General features: G+C 35.4%; 2 protein-coding genes across 2 annotated transcripts; both read left to right on the forward strand.

The window, feature by feature from the left end:
* Window positions 1-706: 706 nt before the first annotated feature.
* On the forward strand, window positions 707-3,190 carry LOC124931725 (sm-like protein LSM2). The gene is made up of 3 exons (XM_047472271.1): window positions 707-825; window positions 918-1,076; window positions 2,858-3,190. Exons 1-3 carry the CDS (start codon window positions 823-825, stop codon window positions 2,975-2,977), a joined length of 282 nt encoding a protein of 93 aa, XP_047328227.1. The 5' UTR covers window positions 707-822; the 3' UTR covers window positions 2,978-3,190.
* An 815-nt stretch (window positions 3,191-4,005) lies between these two features.
* LOC124928654 (mediator of RNA polymerase II transcription subunit 33A-like) lies at window positions 4,006-14,079 on the forward strand. Its single transcript, XM_047468895.1, has 12 exons — window positions 4,006-4,385; window positions 5,299-5,409; window positions 5,737-6,084; window positions 6,210-6,529; window positions 6,637-6,728; window positions 7,625-7,985; window positions 8,503-8,713; window positions 10,026-10,140; window positions 10,251-10,412; window positions 10,836-11,502; window positions 12,573-12,779; window positions 12,852-14,079. The coding sequence occupies exons 1-12, from the start codon at window positions 4,108-4,110 to the stop codon at window positions 13,961-13,963; spliced, it is 3,984 nt and encodes a 1,327-aa protein (XP_047324851.1). The 5' UTR covers window positions 4,006-4,107; the 3' UTR covers window positions 13,964-14,079.
* Window positions 14,080-14,250: the final 171 nt, after the last annotated feature.

Below are 14,250 nucleotides of genomic sequence, written 5' to 3' on the forward strand. Positions count from 1 at the left end.
TTTTTCAAGTTTTATATTTTAAAAATTAATTAATTTTATAAAATTAAAATTTATTCTTTTGAAGAAATATAATTGCACTCAATAATCTTGATTTTCATTTTTTAATCTCAAATTTATTAAAGAATGAGTAAGAATATTAAAAAGAATGACCTAATATTACACTTAGTTGGAAAAAAGAAAAAGAAACGTGAAGAGATATTAGAAGAGATATTATATATATATATATATATATATATATATATATATATATATATTAACATTCCATAAAATTGCGTCACATTATTCCATTTCCTATTCCTTGCTCCAAATTTATTCTTAGCCTAAGATTTACAAATTCAATTGGGTTCAGCTTATTGTGAAAAGTTAAAATTGTCATCCCCTATAAATGGATATGGACTACATCTATTTTTTTAAACAAAAAAAATAAAAATGAATAATAATTTTATTAAAATAAATAAACAACAATGTTTATGAATGTATTTAAATGAAACAAATTTTATTTATTTAAGAAAAAATCTTATTCTAACTTAAATATGTATAAGAATCACAAATACAATTTCCACTTATCTAACAAAAACCAACTTTTTATTTATCTATTTATCAATTTGGGCTTAAGAATTGAACACTTACAAATAGGGCCAGTCGTAGATATTTTGGGCTCACAGATATGAAGGCCCAATTTCTGTGTAGCCACTTTTGGTTGACTGAAAATACTGACACCGGCAAACTCCAAAAGGAGAGAGAGAAAGAGAAGCGTCTGTTTGCGCGCCGAATAGCAGAGGGGTTTTGAGGACGACGAGCTTGAAAATATAATCGGAGAAAATGGTGATTCTACTTTCAACTTTCTGTATCGTTTTCTCTGTTAGATTTATAGTACACGATTGTGATGATTTCGTCTGGGTTATATTTTGTTGCAGTTGTTCTTCTCATATTTCAAGGACCTCGTGGGAAGAGAAGTGACTGTGGAGCTGAAGAATGATCTCGCTATTAAGGGTACTCTTTACTCCGTTGATCAGTATCTCAACATTAAGCTTGAGAATACTAGAGTTGTAGATCAGGAGAAGTATCCCCATATGGTATTTGTCTTTCTCCCCTTTTCTTTCTCTAGGTTTTATTCGCTTTCTTTTTTCATTTATCATTAGTCATTCCGCTTTGTTATCTCTTTGTCTACCCATCTTTTCATTCTAGGGTTCATGAGAATTATAGATCAATGATATAATTCTTTATTTAAAAGCCCCGTGTTCGCATATAATGTTTTGTGATCTGGGTTTGAGTCTTCCTCATGGTTTATGAATGAGAAAATACCAGAGCTTTAATCGATTTTATAAGGATGTTGCTTCAGATAGGCATTCTCCTTTGAAATTCCTGACTTATATTGAGGGAAAAGGTGAATTTAGGCAATGATCTTAGTGTTTGAGTTGGGGTTTCTTTTGGGCTTTCAAAAGGTGTTTCAGCTTCCTCATTCCAACTATAACTTCCTGAACCTTAATAATGACATTAATGATCTACTGAACTCCCTAATTCCTTGCATAAATCTTCTATGGTATCCAACCAACCTACGAAATTCTGTCAAAGTCTTGATATTAACTGGAGTAGGGCATTTTACTATACATGCCATCTTTTCTGGGCTTATGAGGTGTCCCAAGTATTCCAACTCATCTTGGCCAACAGAACAATGTGGAAAGCTTCAAAGAGTTTGTTTTAATTTTCAGCACAGTTCCCAGGTGTTTTCGATGTTCTTCCATCTCTTACTATATATCAATATGTTATCGAAGTATACCAATACATACTCTCTCAACTAGGTCTGAAAAACTCATTCACTAGAGAATGAAATGTGGCTAGGGCATAACCTTCCTGAATGAGTTCTAAAAGCAGTCTTTTGTACATCCTCATCTCTCACCCTAGTTTGATGATATCCTGCTCTTAAATCCAGTTTTGAAAAACTGCAGGTCCCTGTCTAATTCATCAAGTAATTCATCTACCCCTGGAATATGATTTATAATTATTTCATTTAACTTTCTATAATCCACACAGAAACACCACCTCCCATCTTTTTTTACTAACAAGAGAATGGTTCTAGCATTTCATGGAACAAATTTTCAATTTCAGTTTTCTGCACATGAGATCTGTAAGGCCTTTGATTTTGGTGGTTTACTGCCTGACACGAATGTGATGGAATGATCTGTTCTCCTTTTAGTAGCAACTTGTTTGGTTCTGCAAAGACTTTTGGATATTATTGGATGACTTCTCTCACTGTCCCTTCTTTTGGTATCACTGATTTTGTCTCCTCTGATTTCATTGAGTATATTGACAACAATTATCCCCTTTTCTTCAAACATCAAACTCCCTGCCATTGGTTTGCATTCTTCTGCCTCATCAATCCCTTCTATCATGAATCGGTATACTTCTCATCAAATATAAATCAGAGACCCTTTTCTTCTCTTAGCTTGTATCTCCCCAAATGTAAGGGACTTGTAAGGTGTTATACTGGTCGATCACTTAGGTGAAGGCGAGCGAGACTCTTTCCACTTGAACTACCTGGATGGATTTTAATTGCCTTTAACTACAGCTGAACTGTGGCTTGAACCTTCCACGACTCACCCTCACCTTAGTTACGCCGGACCTCACTAGCCTTATGATCATGTCACAGATTTAAGCAACCAATTTTCCTTGAATGATTCAAATTAAAGCTCCCACGCCCACTTACTAGAAGAGACTAAATTATAGAGTGGTCACATATAAATGTATTATTATGTTGTTATAGACTATTTTGGAATGCCTTGGGCTCAATCATTTTGCTTTTTGACTGTTGGAAATTGGCTGTCTGTTTATATATTTCTTTTGTTATTTATGGCAGCTATCGGTGAGGAACTGTTTCATTAGAGGGTCAGTTGTTCGATACGTTCAGTTGCCTCCAGATGGAGTCGACATTGAACTGCTTCATGACGCCACAAGAAGAGAAGCAAGGGGTGGCTGAAATCCTCATCACTACTATCCTTTTAATACTTTTATTAGATCTAGTTTCAATATCCATTTCCCTGTTTTCATGATGTTTCTCTTCTCTATCAATGCACATCATCTAATGTAATATTTCACTCGTGTTTGGTTTATTTCCTGTTTATTCAATGTTGATTACAAATCTGATTCATATTTATTTACTTTTATTTACAAATCTTCAAATCTTACCTTACATATTGAAGTTTTGCTTAAAAATCAAATGTTTCATGTTTAAATTTAGGGGTCTCAACAAAAATTTAATTCCAATTTTAATTGACAGATTTTTTAATTAATTTTTAAATAGTTCTCCATAGTAAAGTTCACAAATAACCTTATTTCTTTGAAAAGTCTTTTTATTCCTTTATTTGGCTATTGGCGTGAGCTGTGAATTATTTGCCGCCTTGTTTGCTATGGATCTATTTCTAATTAATGATTTTTATTAGTTTTATTCAGAGGTGGAAATAGAGTGAAAATTAATTGATTCTTTTATAGATAATTTTTGTTGGGGAAAGTTTACCCCATTTCTTAGAAAGAAACACCCAAAATAAATAAATAAAAGTTTGCTTTTTTCTACGTTGAAAAGTCATGACTCATAACCGGTCTTCATTGTAGCTTGTTTGATATTCGGTTTTTCACATTATTTTAATTAAATTATTGGTTGATTTTTTTTTTTAATTTATTGTAATAAAATAAAAATATTTTAATAAAAAAATGAAGTGATTTAATAATTTTGGGTATTTTTTTTTCTAACCCTTTAGATCTTTGTTTATTTTGGTTTTTTATCCAACATCCATCATCACTTCATATATCTTATTATTTTTTATCCTTAAAATTTCAAAATTATTCTTTATTCTTTATTTAATTATTTTCTATTCATTCAATATATATATATAGAAAAAAACTGGACATAGTTTTGTCTTCAACAATAATAAAAACTAATTTTTTCTTGAAAATTTAATCAAACTAGGTTTAAAAAAAAAAACAGTACAATCCCATCAAACGAGCACTAAAGCCTTTCTCTCTCTTCTTACACGCAGGAGAGACTAGAGAGAGAGTCACAAACACAGTCTTGTATGAAGGTAAATTAGATCTGCAGGCAGGAAAGCAGCCATGGCGAAATCCATAAAACATTCAAGTATGTGGGACAGCGTCCTTGAACTCACCAAGTCGGCTCAGGATAGTGGAAGTGAATCCCTCCCATGGGCGATTCAACTCTATTCATCGCTAACCTCAGCCGGTGTTCCTCTCCCTTCACCGGAGCTAGCCGACTTGCTTGTCTCTCACATATGCTGGGATAACAATGTTCCTATCGCATGGAAGTTTCTTGATATGGCACTGATGATGAAAATCGTACCGCCGACGATTGTCCTAGCCCTTTTATCAAAGAGGTATGTATGTTCATCTTCCATGCACGTTCTCTCTTTCTATATGCCTTTGTCTGTAAATAGCTGGACTGGAGCTCGGTTTTAACAGAAAAACGTTATTAATTATCATAAACTTATGTTTGAACCTGTGTGCTCCGAACAATTTTGTGAATGATTCTCCATATTTTGGGTGTATGAAGTCTGTTGCATTATGGGTAGGCTAAAGTTTTTCTTTTTTCATGTAATTATTGTATGTTTTGGTATCCTATTTATAAAACATGGGCGGCTCAAGATACGTTATCACTTATTCAATACATCTGCTTACCTCCCTTATATGGATATCTTACAGAATGCGTTCCTTTTAAAGACTTCATAAATTTTCTCATGAAATTTAGGATTTGATATAGTGTGTAGATTAGTTTGATTAGTGCACTATAGTTTCATAGTCAATGCTTTTTCGATGTGAAATTTTCTTAGTAACTGTGGATTTTACATTATACTTGTATATTGCTGGAAGTTCATTACTTCTTCATGAGATTCAGTTTTCTCCAATAAATTCCCAGTACCTGGTTGTTAACCTTCTATGGGAGCAGGTCCGATCAACGTGTAGATACTGGAAAAACACTTCTAAGTAAATTTAAGTTTGCGGATGACATTAAGAGACTTTCATATCCATTTTACTTTGAATGGTGTATACACACATAGATCTAAATATCTTTGGTGGATATAAGAAGGGGTGATCATATATTACGGGAATTTGAAATAAACTAATTAACATACCATAGCTTTAGAAGTATTTAAGACTCGGGTTTTGAAATTAACGACTCCTAGTAACATCCTAACAGATTACCAGTGATACAAGTTAGTTAATTTTTGAAACGCGCCAAGTAGGATACAAGTTAGTTATAACTTCCTCATTTTTCACTTTTGTGTGCAGGGTAGTTCCTGTTCGGAGGCTCCATCCTGCAGCATTCAGGCTTTATATGGAATTGCTTAAAAGACATGCCTTTTCATTGTCACCTTATGTCAACTCTCCTGATTATGAGAAGTGAGTCCAAGTCAATTTTGATTACTGAAATTTGATTTTGTGCTGTCACCATTAGCATGTGATTTTAGCAGTTTAGAAACAACTTTTAATTTTACTTTGTCTGCCAAGTGGCACAGGCTGTTTGGATTATGTTTCCCCTTCTGTGCCTTAGCTTCTATTGATAGTCATGCACAATTAGGTTACTGTTGGTAATGTCTGAATTATCCTCTTGTAAATGTGTTAAGAGTAGCTAAACATTCTGCACCATCTCATTAATGTGTTGTTTAAATCGCAATACCTGGATCTGATGTTAGAGTTTGAATTGATGATGTGTGCTGCAATTTGCAGGATCATGAAATCAATTGATGATGTTCTTCATCTTTCTCAGATCTTTGGTCTTGGGAATCCTGAACCAGGAATACTTTTGGTGTTATTTATCCTTTCTATTGTATGGCAGTTACTTGATGCATCATTGGATGATGAAAGATTGTTAGAACTTACTCCGGAAAAGAAGTCCAGGTGGTTAGCTATGCCAGATGATATGGACGTTGACTGTCATGATAACTTTGATGAGAAGAGGAGTGAAAATCGTGATAGCATGTACAAATCAAATACAATTATGGCTATTCAGTTAGTTGGAGAATATTTAAAAAATAAGGACACTTCAAGAATTCTTTTCCTTGCCCGAAGAAACTTGTATGTTATGGTCCCTTTTCCTAGATGTTATAATATATTCTGCTGCCTAAATTTTTTCATTGGATGAAATTGTTCTATTGGTTAGAAAACAAAGTTGATACTCTAATTTTTTTTTTTCCTTCCAGGCCATCACATTGGGACTATTTTCTATCAAACATAAGAGTGCTTGCTGCAAAGTCATCAATATTAAGGAATATGAAAGATATTACTCCTGAAGGTCTTCTACAATTAACATCTGATACACGTAGGCTACTGCACCGTCTATGCAAAGCAAATCCTCAGCAACAGTTGCATGCAGTACTATCGTTAGGGGGACAAATGATTTCAGCCGGTCAATGCCATGGAATTAGTCGTTCTGCACTTTGGCTTCCTTTTGATATTTTTTTAGAAGATTCTTTGGATGCATCGCAAGTGGCAGCTACCAGTGCTGTTGAAGTTCTTACTGGTACATTTTTTGGTGTTATTGTTGCTCTCCATTGTTTGGGCTCAAATCAAGAGGAGCTTAATTATGCATATTTGCTGGTTTTAACTGATGTATGTATATGTTGGTAGGTTTGGTAAAAGCTCTTCGAGCTATCAATCAAGCCTCTTGGCATGATACATTTCTTGCTTTGTGGATTGCAGCTCTACGGCTTGTTCAAAGGGTGAGCATCTTTGAAAATGTAGTCAATCAGTGACTATAAGCTGTGTATAAAGTATAGATGTTAGGATGCAAAATCTACAATTTGTACAAGCATGGGCGGATCTATGTAGGGGCTTTATTGTGCTTAAGGCCAACCTGAAAAAGAAATATATTTATTATCTGCTAAATATTTATGTATCCAAATAAATCTTAAATAGACTAATAATCTAGTGGTATTTAAGATAAATAATATATATTTTGCCCTAGGTTCGATTCTCCCCAAGTCCATGATATTTTTGATTTTTTTTCTTACATTAAGTTCAAATCCTCCTAATTTTTTTCCTTACATTATGTTCAAGCTCTCCCTAACTCTAGTTTCTAGCCCTGTCCCTATATACAAGCATACTTTTTTTTTTCTAGTTTCATTGTAACATTGTGTAAGAGAGATGATAAAGATTTAGAAGATATGACTTTCCCCAAAACCAACTATACAAAATGCTTTAAAGAGTTTGTTCAATTCCATTAAGAATGTTCTTATTTCATGATAAACTGCATGAAAATGTTAAAACTTCTCCCCCAATGCTTCCGAGTTGACCTATAGGCCACTTGTTCAGACTATTCTTTAGCTATGTAAGGGAGATTATTCCTATTGAAAAAATCTCCCATCCCATATTTTCTTAGATTATTGTCGTTAAACAACTCTCTTTTTGTTACTTTTGCATGCTTTCTTGTCACATGCAGAAGTTAGTCTTTTGATCTTCAAGTTGACTGAAGAATTTCTTTATCAATGTTTTGGTCATTTTATCTATCTGAGTTGTTTAAACGGTGTATTTTTTAGTTTAGCCTATTTATTTCTTTATATAGTTGCTCTGCTTTATCATTATTTTTCCAATGATTTCACATCTTGTTTAAATTTAGGAAAGAGATCCCAGTGAAGGACCTGCACCTCCTCTAGATACATGTTTGTGCATGTTATTGTCTGTGACAACACTAGCAATTTGGCATATTGTCGATGAGGAAGAAACATCCCTGATTAATAATGCTGATTGTAGCTCCACAAATCAAAAGAAAGAGAAACAGGTCCCTGGAAGGTGCAGGAAAGATTTAGTTTCCAGTTTACAGCAACTAGGTGATAATGAAGGCTTGTTGAGTCCACCTCTTTCTGTAGTACAAGTGGCCAATCAGGCTGTCGCAAAAGCAATGATGTGCCTTTCAGGCCCAGCTATTGGAAGTGGATACCTTGATTGTGTTAGCTTAAACGACATGCCAGTCCACTGTTGTGAGTTTGAATTTATTTTCCCTCGAATAATCTGTTCATGATGACTATAAACTTTGTTCATATTCTAGTCTTGACATTCATCATCATCATTGTTTGTAAATAGGTCTTCTGTATTCAACTAAAACATATGTAGTCTTTGAAGTGAGTAACTTGATATTGTTAGTTAGTATTTAGAAATAACTAATTTATGTCACTTATTGCTGTTGTTTGGCCCATTCACTATTCTCAACCTCCCTTTTGTTGGTACGACTTCGAAATACTTCAGGCGCATGAATACATTTTTGATTTTCTTAGATGTTTCATGCTTTAAATTTTAATTTATAGTTTGCAATTGTTAGTTTATGAAATTTTTTAAGCATGAGTTTGAGCTTTATAGCCATGCTCCTTATATTCTTATCAAGTAGTTCATTAGAATCTGGAAATGTCTGCTTTCCAAAAATATAGGAAGACGAGCTTCATGCGATGTCATGACAATCTAGATTCAGGAGTCCTCTGACCAACTTAAATTTTCTTTCAGCTGGAAACATGAGGCATCTCATTGTGGAGGCTTGTATTGCTAGAAATCTTTTGGATACATCAGCATATATGTGGCCTGGTTATGTGAAAGGTCGTGCTAACCAGCTACCTCGCAATCCAGTGGTACAAATGCCTGGTTGGTCATCATTTATGAAGGGGGGCCCTTTAACGCTTGCAATGGTGAATGCCCTAGTTGCATCTCCAGCTTCAAGGTAGGGAGTCACATATAATTTCTGTAACTTATTTATCACTCTATTTTGGTTCCTTTGATGTAATGAAACTCATTAGAACATTTCATAATTTCATTTAATAATCATCCTATTAAATAGGAAAGCTAGTTAAAACAAAAAAAAGGTTAAATAGGAAAGCTAGTTAAAAAAAAGGTTAAATAGGAAAGATAGTCAAACTTTTCATTCAACTTATTATATGTTTTTATACTAGTCTAATCCTAAACTGAAAAAGAAGAATATATCCTTTTAAAAGGACAGGCTGGACAGCTAAATGCTATCCTAATAAACTAAAAAGATAAATACTATCCTATTAAACTAAAAGATAAATATCATCCTTTTAAATAGGAAAGACATTATTCAGAGTAACTTATAAATAACAATAATTAAATATAAGAATCATAATACTTTTAATTTGGGATTTAAATGAACAAGAGTTGCTCGCGAGCTATTCGAATCTCGGCTCAGGGTAAAAAGCTCGTCCGAGCTCGTTTGTTAGTTTTAACGAGTCGAGCTCGAGCTTGTTTAAAAGCTTGAAAATTTAAACGAGCCAAGTTAGAGCTTATAGATATTCGTCTCGTCAGAGGCTCGTTAATGGGCTCATGAACAATGTTCATTGAGAGGCTCGTGAACATGTTCGTTGAGAGGCTTGTGAACATGTTCGTTTAGAGGTTGGTTTAGGGTTTAGTTCTACCTTATTATTTTCCCTTGCAAGATATGGATTCTACTTCATCCATTTTTTGGCATTGGTGCAAGAATAATTTAAGTTCCTAAGAACTTTGTTCAAGTAGCTTAGGTCACTGACAACCAGACTGTAAAATAAATTTGTGTTGTACGCTCTTAATCACTGTGTTTGAAATGATAGCCTTCAATTTCATGAAGTCAAAGCTTTACTAACCAACTCTATATGCAATCCTCAAATGCACTTATACCTTGGTACTGCTATTAAGTGTTGCATTACTGAAAAAAGGGTCACTTGGCTTGGTACATCACTATGCTAATATACATGTGGATGTAGTAAGAAGAAGCATGGGCATAGGGCTCTAGCTGGTGTAAGTTTAGGCTGGAGTTTAGGTATTTAAATCGCCTTGTATTTTCTGAGAGCTGACCCTCATATTTAGACAATGTATGAGTACCTAAAGAGAATAACTTCTTTTTTTCCTTATCTATAACCTGGTCTTCAGCCAATTTTTCAAACCCTTCTATTTCCTGAAGCCAGGTGCATCAGATGCTTTTATTTCTTTTGTAAATTACAGTCATAAGGCAACTGAATTTAAGCTCATGCATTTGATGGAAGCTTAGCAGAAATTGAGAAAGTATTTGAGATTACAATCAATGGATCCGATGATGAGAAGCTTTCTGCTGCTGCTATCTTTTGTGGTGCATCTCTGACACGTGGTTGGAATATACAGGTAATTTATTGCTTAATACTATGAACTTATTTTTCCATTCTCTTTTTCTATTTCTCTTTTTCCATTTTCATGATCTTACATCCTAGTATAATTTTCTATATGGGTTTCAGGAACATATCATGGTTCTGATTACAAAGATGCTGCAGCCTCCTGTTCCAATAGATCATACTGGGAGCGAGAGCCATTTGATACGTTATGCTCCATTTTTGAATGCTCTTCTCATTGGGATATCATCTGCAGAATGTGTGCAGATATTTTCGTTACATGGCGTGGTACGTTGAACTTGAGTAACAATCTTCTGGTTATGGTCTCTATCCCAAGCTTTTCTTTGTTCTGCAACAAAGTCACAATCTTATTAACATTCTATTTTTGGATCTGAATCTGAATCTAGATGAAAAACTTTTGAATTTATTAATGACAAGTTTTGTTTCTAAACGTGATATGGATCCACATTCGTATAAGATATCTAACAAATTTGTTTTTATTCCATATGGGGTCATATTTTTATTCCATATGGGGTCATATTTTTATTCCATATGGGGTCATATTGTTATTTGATATTAAGCATGATCTCAGAGTTAAAATGAGACTGGATACATGAATGACTTGTGTATGGCTGAGTGGAAGTAGTGAGGGAGAAACAAGGTTAACATTTGTTTATTCTTATTCAATTATACTGCTCTGTTGCGCCCCAGGTTCCTTCACTTGCTGGCACTCTGATGCCGATCTGCGAGGTATTTGGATCTTGTGCACCCACATTCTCATGGACTCTTCCTTCAGGGGAGGAAATATCTTCATATGGCATCTTCTCCAATGCATTTACACTCCTCTTAAAACTGTGGAGATTTGATCGACCACCTATTGAACATGTTAATGGAGATGTTGCTCCAGTTGGATCTCAGCTAACTCCCGAGTACCTTCTGCTCGTAAGAAATGCACAGCTGGCATCCTATGCAAACACACTAAAGGATAAAAATAAAAACATGAAACTAACGAAACATGCAACTCCAACATCACTGGAACCAATATTTATGGACATTTTTCCTAATTTGAAGCGCTGGTATCGCCAACATCAAGAATGTATAGCATCAACCTTATCGGCTTTAGTAAATGGCAGTCCAGTGCATCAGACTGTTGAGGGTCTGTTAAACATGATGTTCAAAAAAGCTAATAGAGGTGGTGGTGGTCAGCCACTTTCCACAACATCTGGTAGTACCAACTCAAGTGGATCTGCAGTTGAGGAGGTTCCTCTTCAACTTCAATTGCCTGCGTGGGACATTCTAGAAGCAACTCCCTTTGTTCTTGATGCTGGGTTGACAGCCTGTGCTCATGGTAGATTGTCTCCACGTGAACTAGTGACAGGTTAGTCTGTGTTTAATAATATAGTGTACATTTAATACTTATTATGCATGATTGATCACATTCTCGGATTCTATATATCATCTATCTATATGCATAAAGGAACACTTCTCTTTTCCTATAATGAAATCACGCTTTATAATGGTTGTGGTATGGATAAAACTTCAGTTCTTGTGCTTGCCTAGTTGTGACTAATTTTAGTTATGTGCTCTTCCTCCTAAGCTTGAACTTTGAAGTTGTTGAAGTATGTTTATTGAGTTATACATCCCCAAGAGAAGCAAGCGGTCTAAGGTTAAACTTATCTAGCGGCACATGATTAAAAGACAGCTGTCTTTGGCTTAAACTGTCAACCCATAATGGGTATAGCTTAGATGGCGCAAGAGGTTGGGTTGTGTTTAATAATACAACTTATCAATTAATATAAGTGAAAATGCTTATTCAAAATTAAATTCATTTTTTTTTTTAGTTTAAGCGGAGGACCATGGCTGTGGGGTGTCACGCTAGTTCTCTCTTATTCAAAAAATTAAAAATAAAAATGAATAACTTAAATTCATTTTTTATTGCTATTGTTTAGTAATATATAAATTATTTAACACTGTAATGTTGCTGTAAGAGTGTCCAAAAGACAATTTTAGCTCCTGAAAATTAATCAACTTATGTTGTTATAAGGGTAAAGACGTAAAGTAGTATTTAAGTATTCTACAAGATTAGTTCTACATTTGATCAAATCAACTTAAAATTACATAAAATTTAGATATTTTTATTTTGGTTGATTCAACTTTCAATTTCCATAGACTTGACTGTTTCAAAATAACTATATGGGCAGTTATAATTCATTATTCAACAAATATTTTTCAGTTCTATCAAACAAACCCTAGACTAAGGGGTTTTTACCACCATGTTTGATTGACATTCAAAACCCAGATTAAGTGTGAAGTGTGCAACCTCCTACAATGATTAGTGTAGCACAAACAAAGAACTGCTGTTGTCCTTTTCTAACATCTTGTACTACATTGTGGACTGGTTTTAGCATAACAGATTGTGAAACCTTTACTTTGGTAATGAATTATCAGGTCTAAAGGATTTGGCTGATTTTCTCCCTGCATCGATGGTTACCATAGTGAGTTACTTGTCCGCTGAGGTGACTCGTGGTATCTGGAAACCTGCCTCTATGAATGGCACTGATTGGCCAAGCCCTGGTGCCTATTTGTCTACTGTTGAACAACAGATTAAGAAAATTCTGGCTGGTACTGGTGTTGAAGTTCCAAGTCTTTCTGCAGGTAACATGGTGTAAAAAATATTACCTTTGGAATTGTTTATATATTTTAAAATCGTTATATATTCTACAACAGGAAGTTCTCCGACAACTCTTCCATTGCCTTTGGCTGCTCTTGTGAGCCTGACGATAACCTATAAACTAGACAAAGCCAGCGAACGATTACTCTTCATGATTGGTCCGGCTTTAGACAGCCTGGCAGCTGGTTGCCCTTGGCCATGCATGCTCATCATTTCCTCACTGTGGGCCCAGAAAGTTAAGCGTTGGAGTGACTTCCTAATCTTCTCTGCTTCCAGAACAGTCTTCCATCACAACAACGACGCAGTTCATCAGCTCCTCAGAATCTGTTTCAATTCCACTCTTGGTATAAACTCTTCCCTAACTTCCAGCTGCGGCGGCGTGGGAGCCCTTCTGGGCCACGGATTCGGTTCCCACTACACGGGAGGAATGTCTCCGGTGGCCCCAGGAATCCTGTACCTAAGATTCCATCGAACGCTCAGAAATGTAACGTTTGTAACAGAAGAAATCCTGGTTCTTCTAATGCGAGCGGTGAAGGACATCGCAACTAGAGGAGGAGGAGGGCTGGCTACGGATAGAACGGGCAGAAGAAAAACGAAGCTTGGGATGCGATACGGTCAGGTCTCGCTGACGGGGGCTTTGTTACATGTAAAGGTGGCTGCTTCTTTGGGGGCTTCGTTAGTATGGGTGGCGGGTGGGTTAAGCTTGGTGCAGTCTCTGATCAAAGAGACGTTGCCATCGTGGTTTTTATCGAGTCAAGGAGCCGAAGATGGAGATTTGTTGATAGCGATGCTGAGAGGGTACGCACTCGCATATTTTGCGGTTTTGTCGGGGACTTTTGCATGGGGGATTGATTCAGTAGCGGCGGCCTCCAAACGGAGGAGGAATATTTTACGGACTCATTTAGAGTTTGTGGCTAGCGCTGTTGATGGGAAGATATCATTGGGGTGCGACAGTACGACGTGGCGGGCTTATGTGTCGGGGTTTGTGAGTTTGATGGTGGGGTGTACGCCAACGTGGATGTTGGAAGTTGACGTGGAGGTGTTGAAGAGGGTTAGTAAAGGCTTGAGGAAATGGAATGAGGATGAGTTGGCGTTGGCTTTGCTGGCGATTAGTGGTGTAGATGCCATGGGGGCTGCTGCTGAGCTGATTGTTGATGCCAAGTTTTAGAAACCTTTTTTTTTTTTACTACGATTGTATCATTTGTGACTTGAATTTTTATGGAGAATGGTAATATATACATTTTTTTTTGGTATAGTTGAAAGTAAATTAAATGATCTTCTAAATCATTGTAGTTTGTTTCAAGAATTCAAATCTAGGTGTGGCCAAATTGAAGAATCCAACATGTTAAGAAAAATAAAATTTAGATTACATAATTTCCAAATTTTGAATTTTTTTTCTCTTTTTCACATTTGAAGCTAATCTTCTTAATTTTTATGATTAGGTACCAACGATAA

The sequence above is a fragment of the Impatiens glandulifera genome, chromosome 3, assembly GCF_907164915.1.
Source record: "Impatiens glandulifera chromosome 3, dImpGla2.1, whole genome shotgun sequence".
Classification (NCBI taxonomy): Eukaryota; Viridiplantae; Streptophyta; class Magnoliopsida; order Ericales; family Balsaminaceae; genus Impatiens; species Impatiens glandulifera.

Excerpts from the sequence above, each read along its gene's own strand:
- LOC124928654 (XM_047468895.1), top strand. The coding sequence starts at position 4,108 with ATGGCGAAATCCATAAAACATTCAAGTATGTGGGACAGCGTCCTTGAA. Across the intron at positions 6,530-6,636 it reads TGCTGTTGAAGTTCTTACTG|GTTTGGTAAAAGCTCTTCGA; the intron begins GTACATTTTTTG and ends ATATGTTGGTAG. Across the intron at positions 10,141-10,250 it reads CACGTGGTTGGAATATACAG|GAACATATCATGGTTCTGAT; the intron begins GTAATTTATTGC and ends TATGGGTTTCAG.
- LOC124931725 (XM_047472271.1), top strand. Across the intron at positions 1,077-2,857 it reads AGGAGAAGTATCCCCATATG|CTATCGGTGAGGAACTGTTT; the intron begins GTATTTGTCTTT and ends TATTTATGGCAG.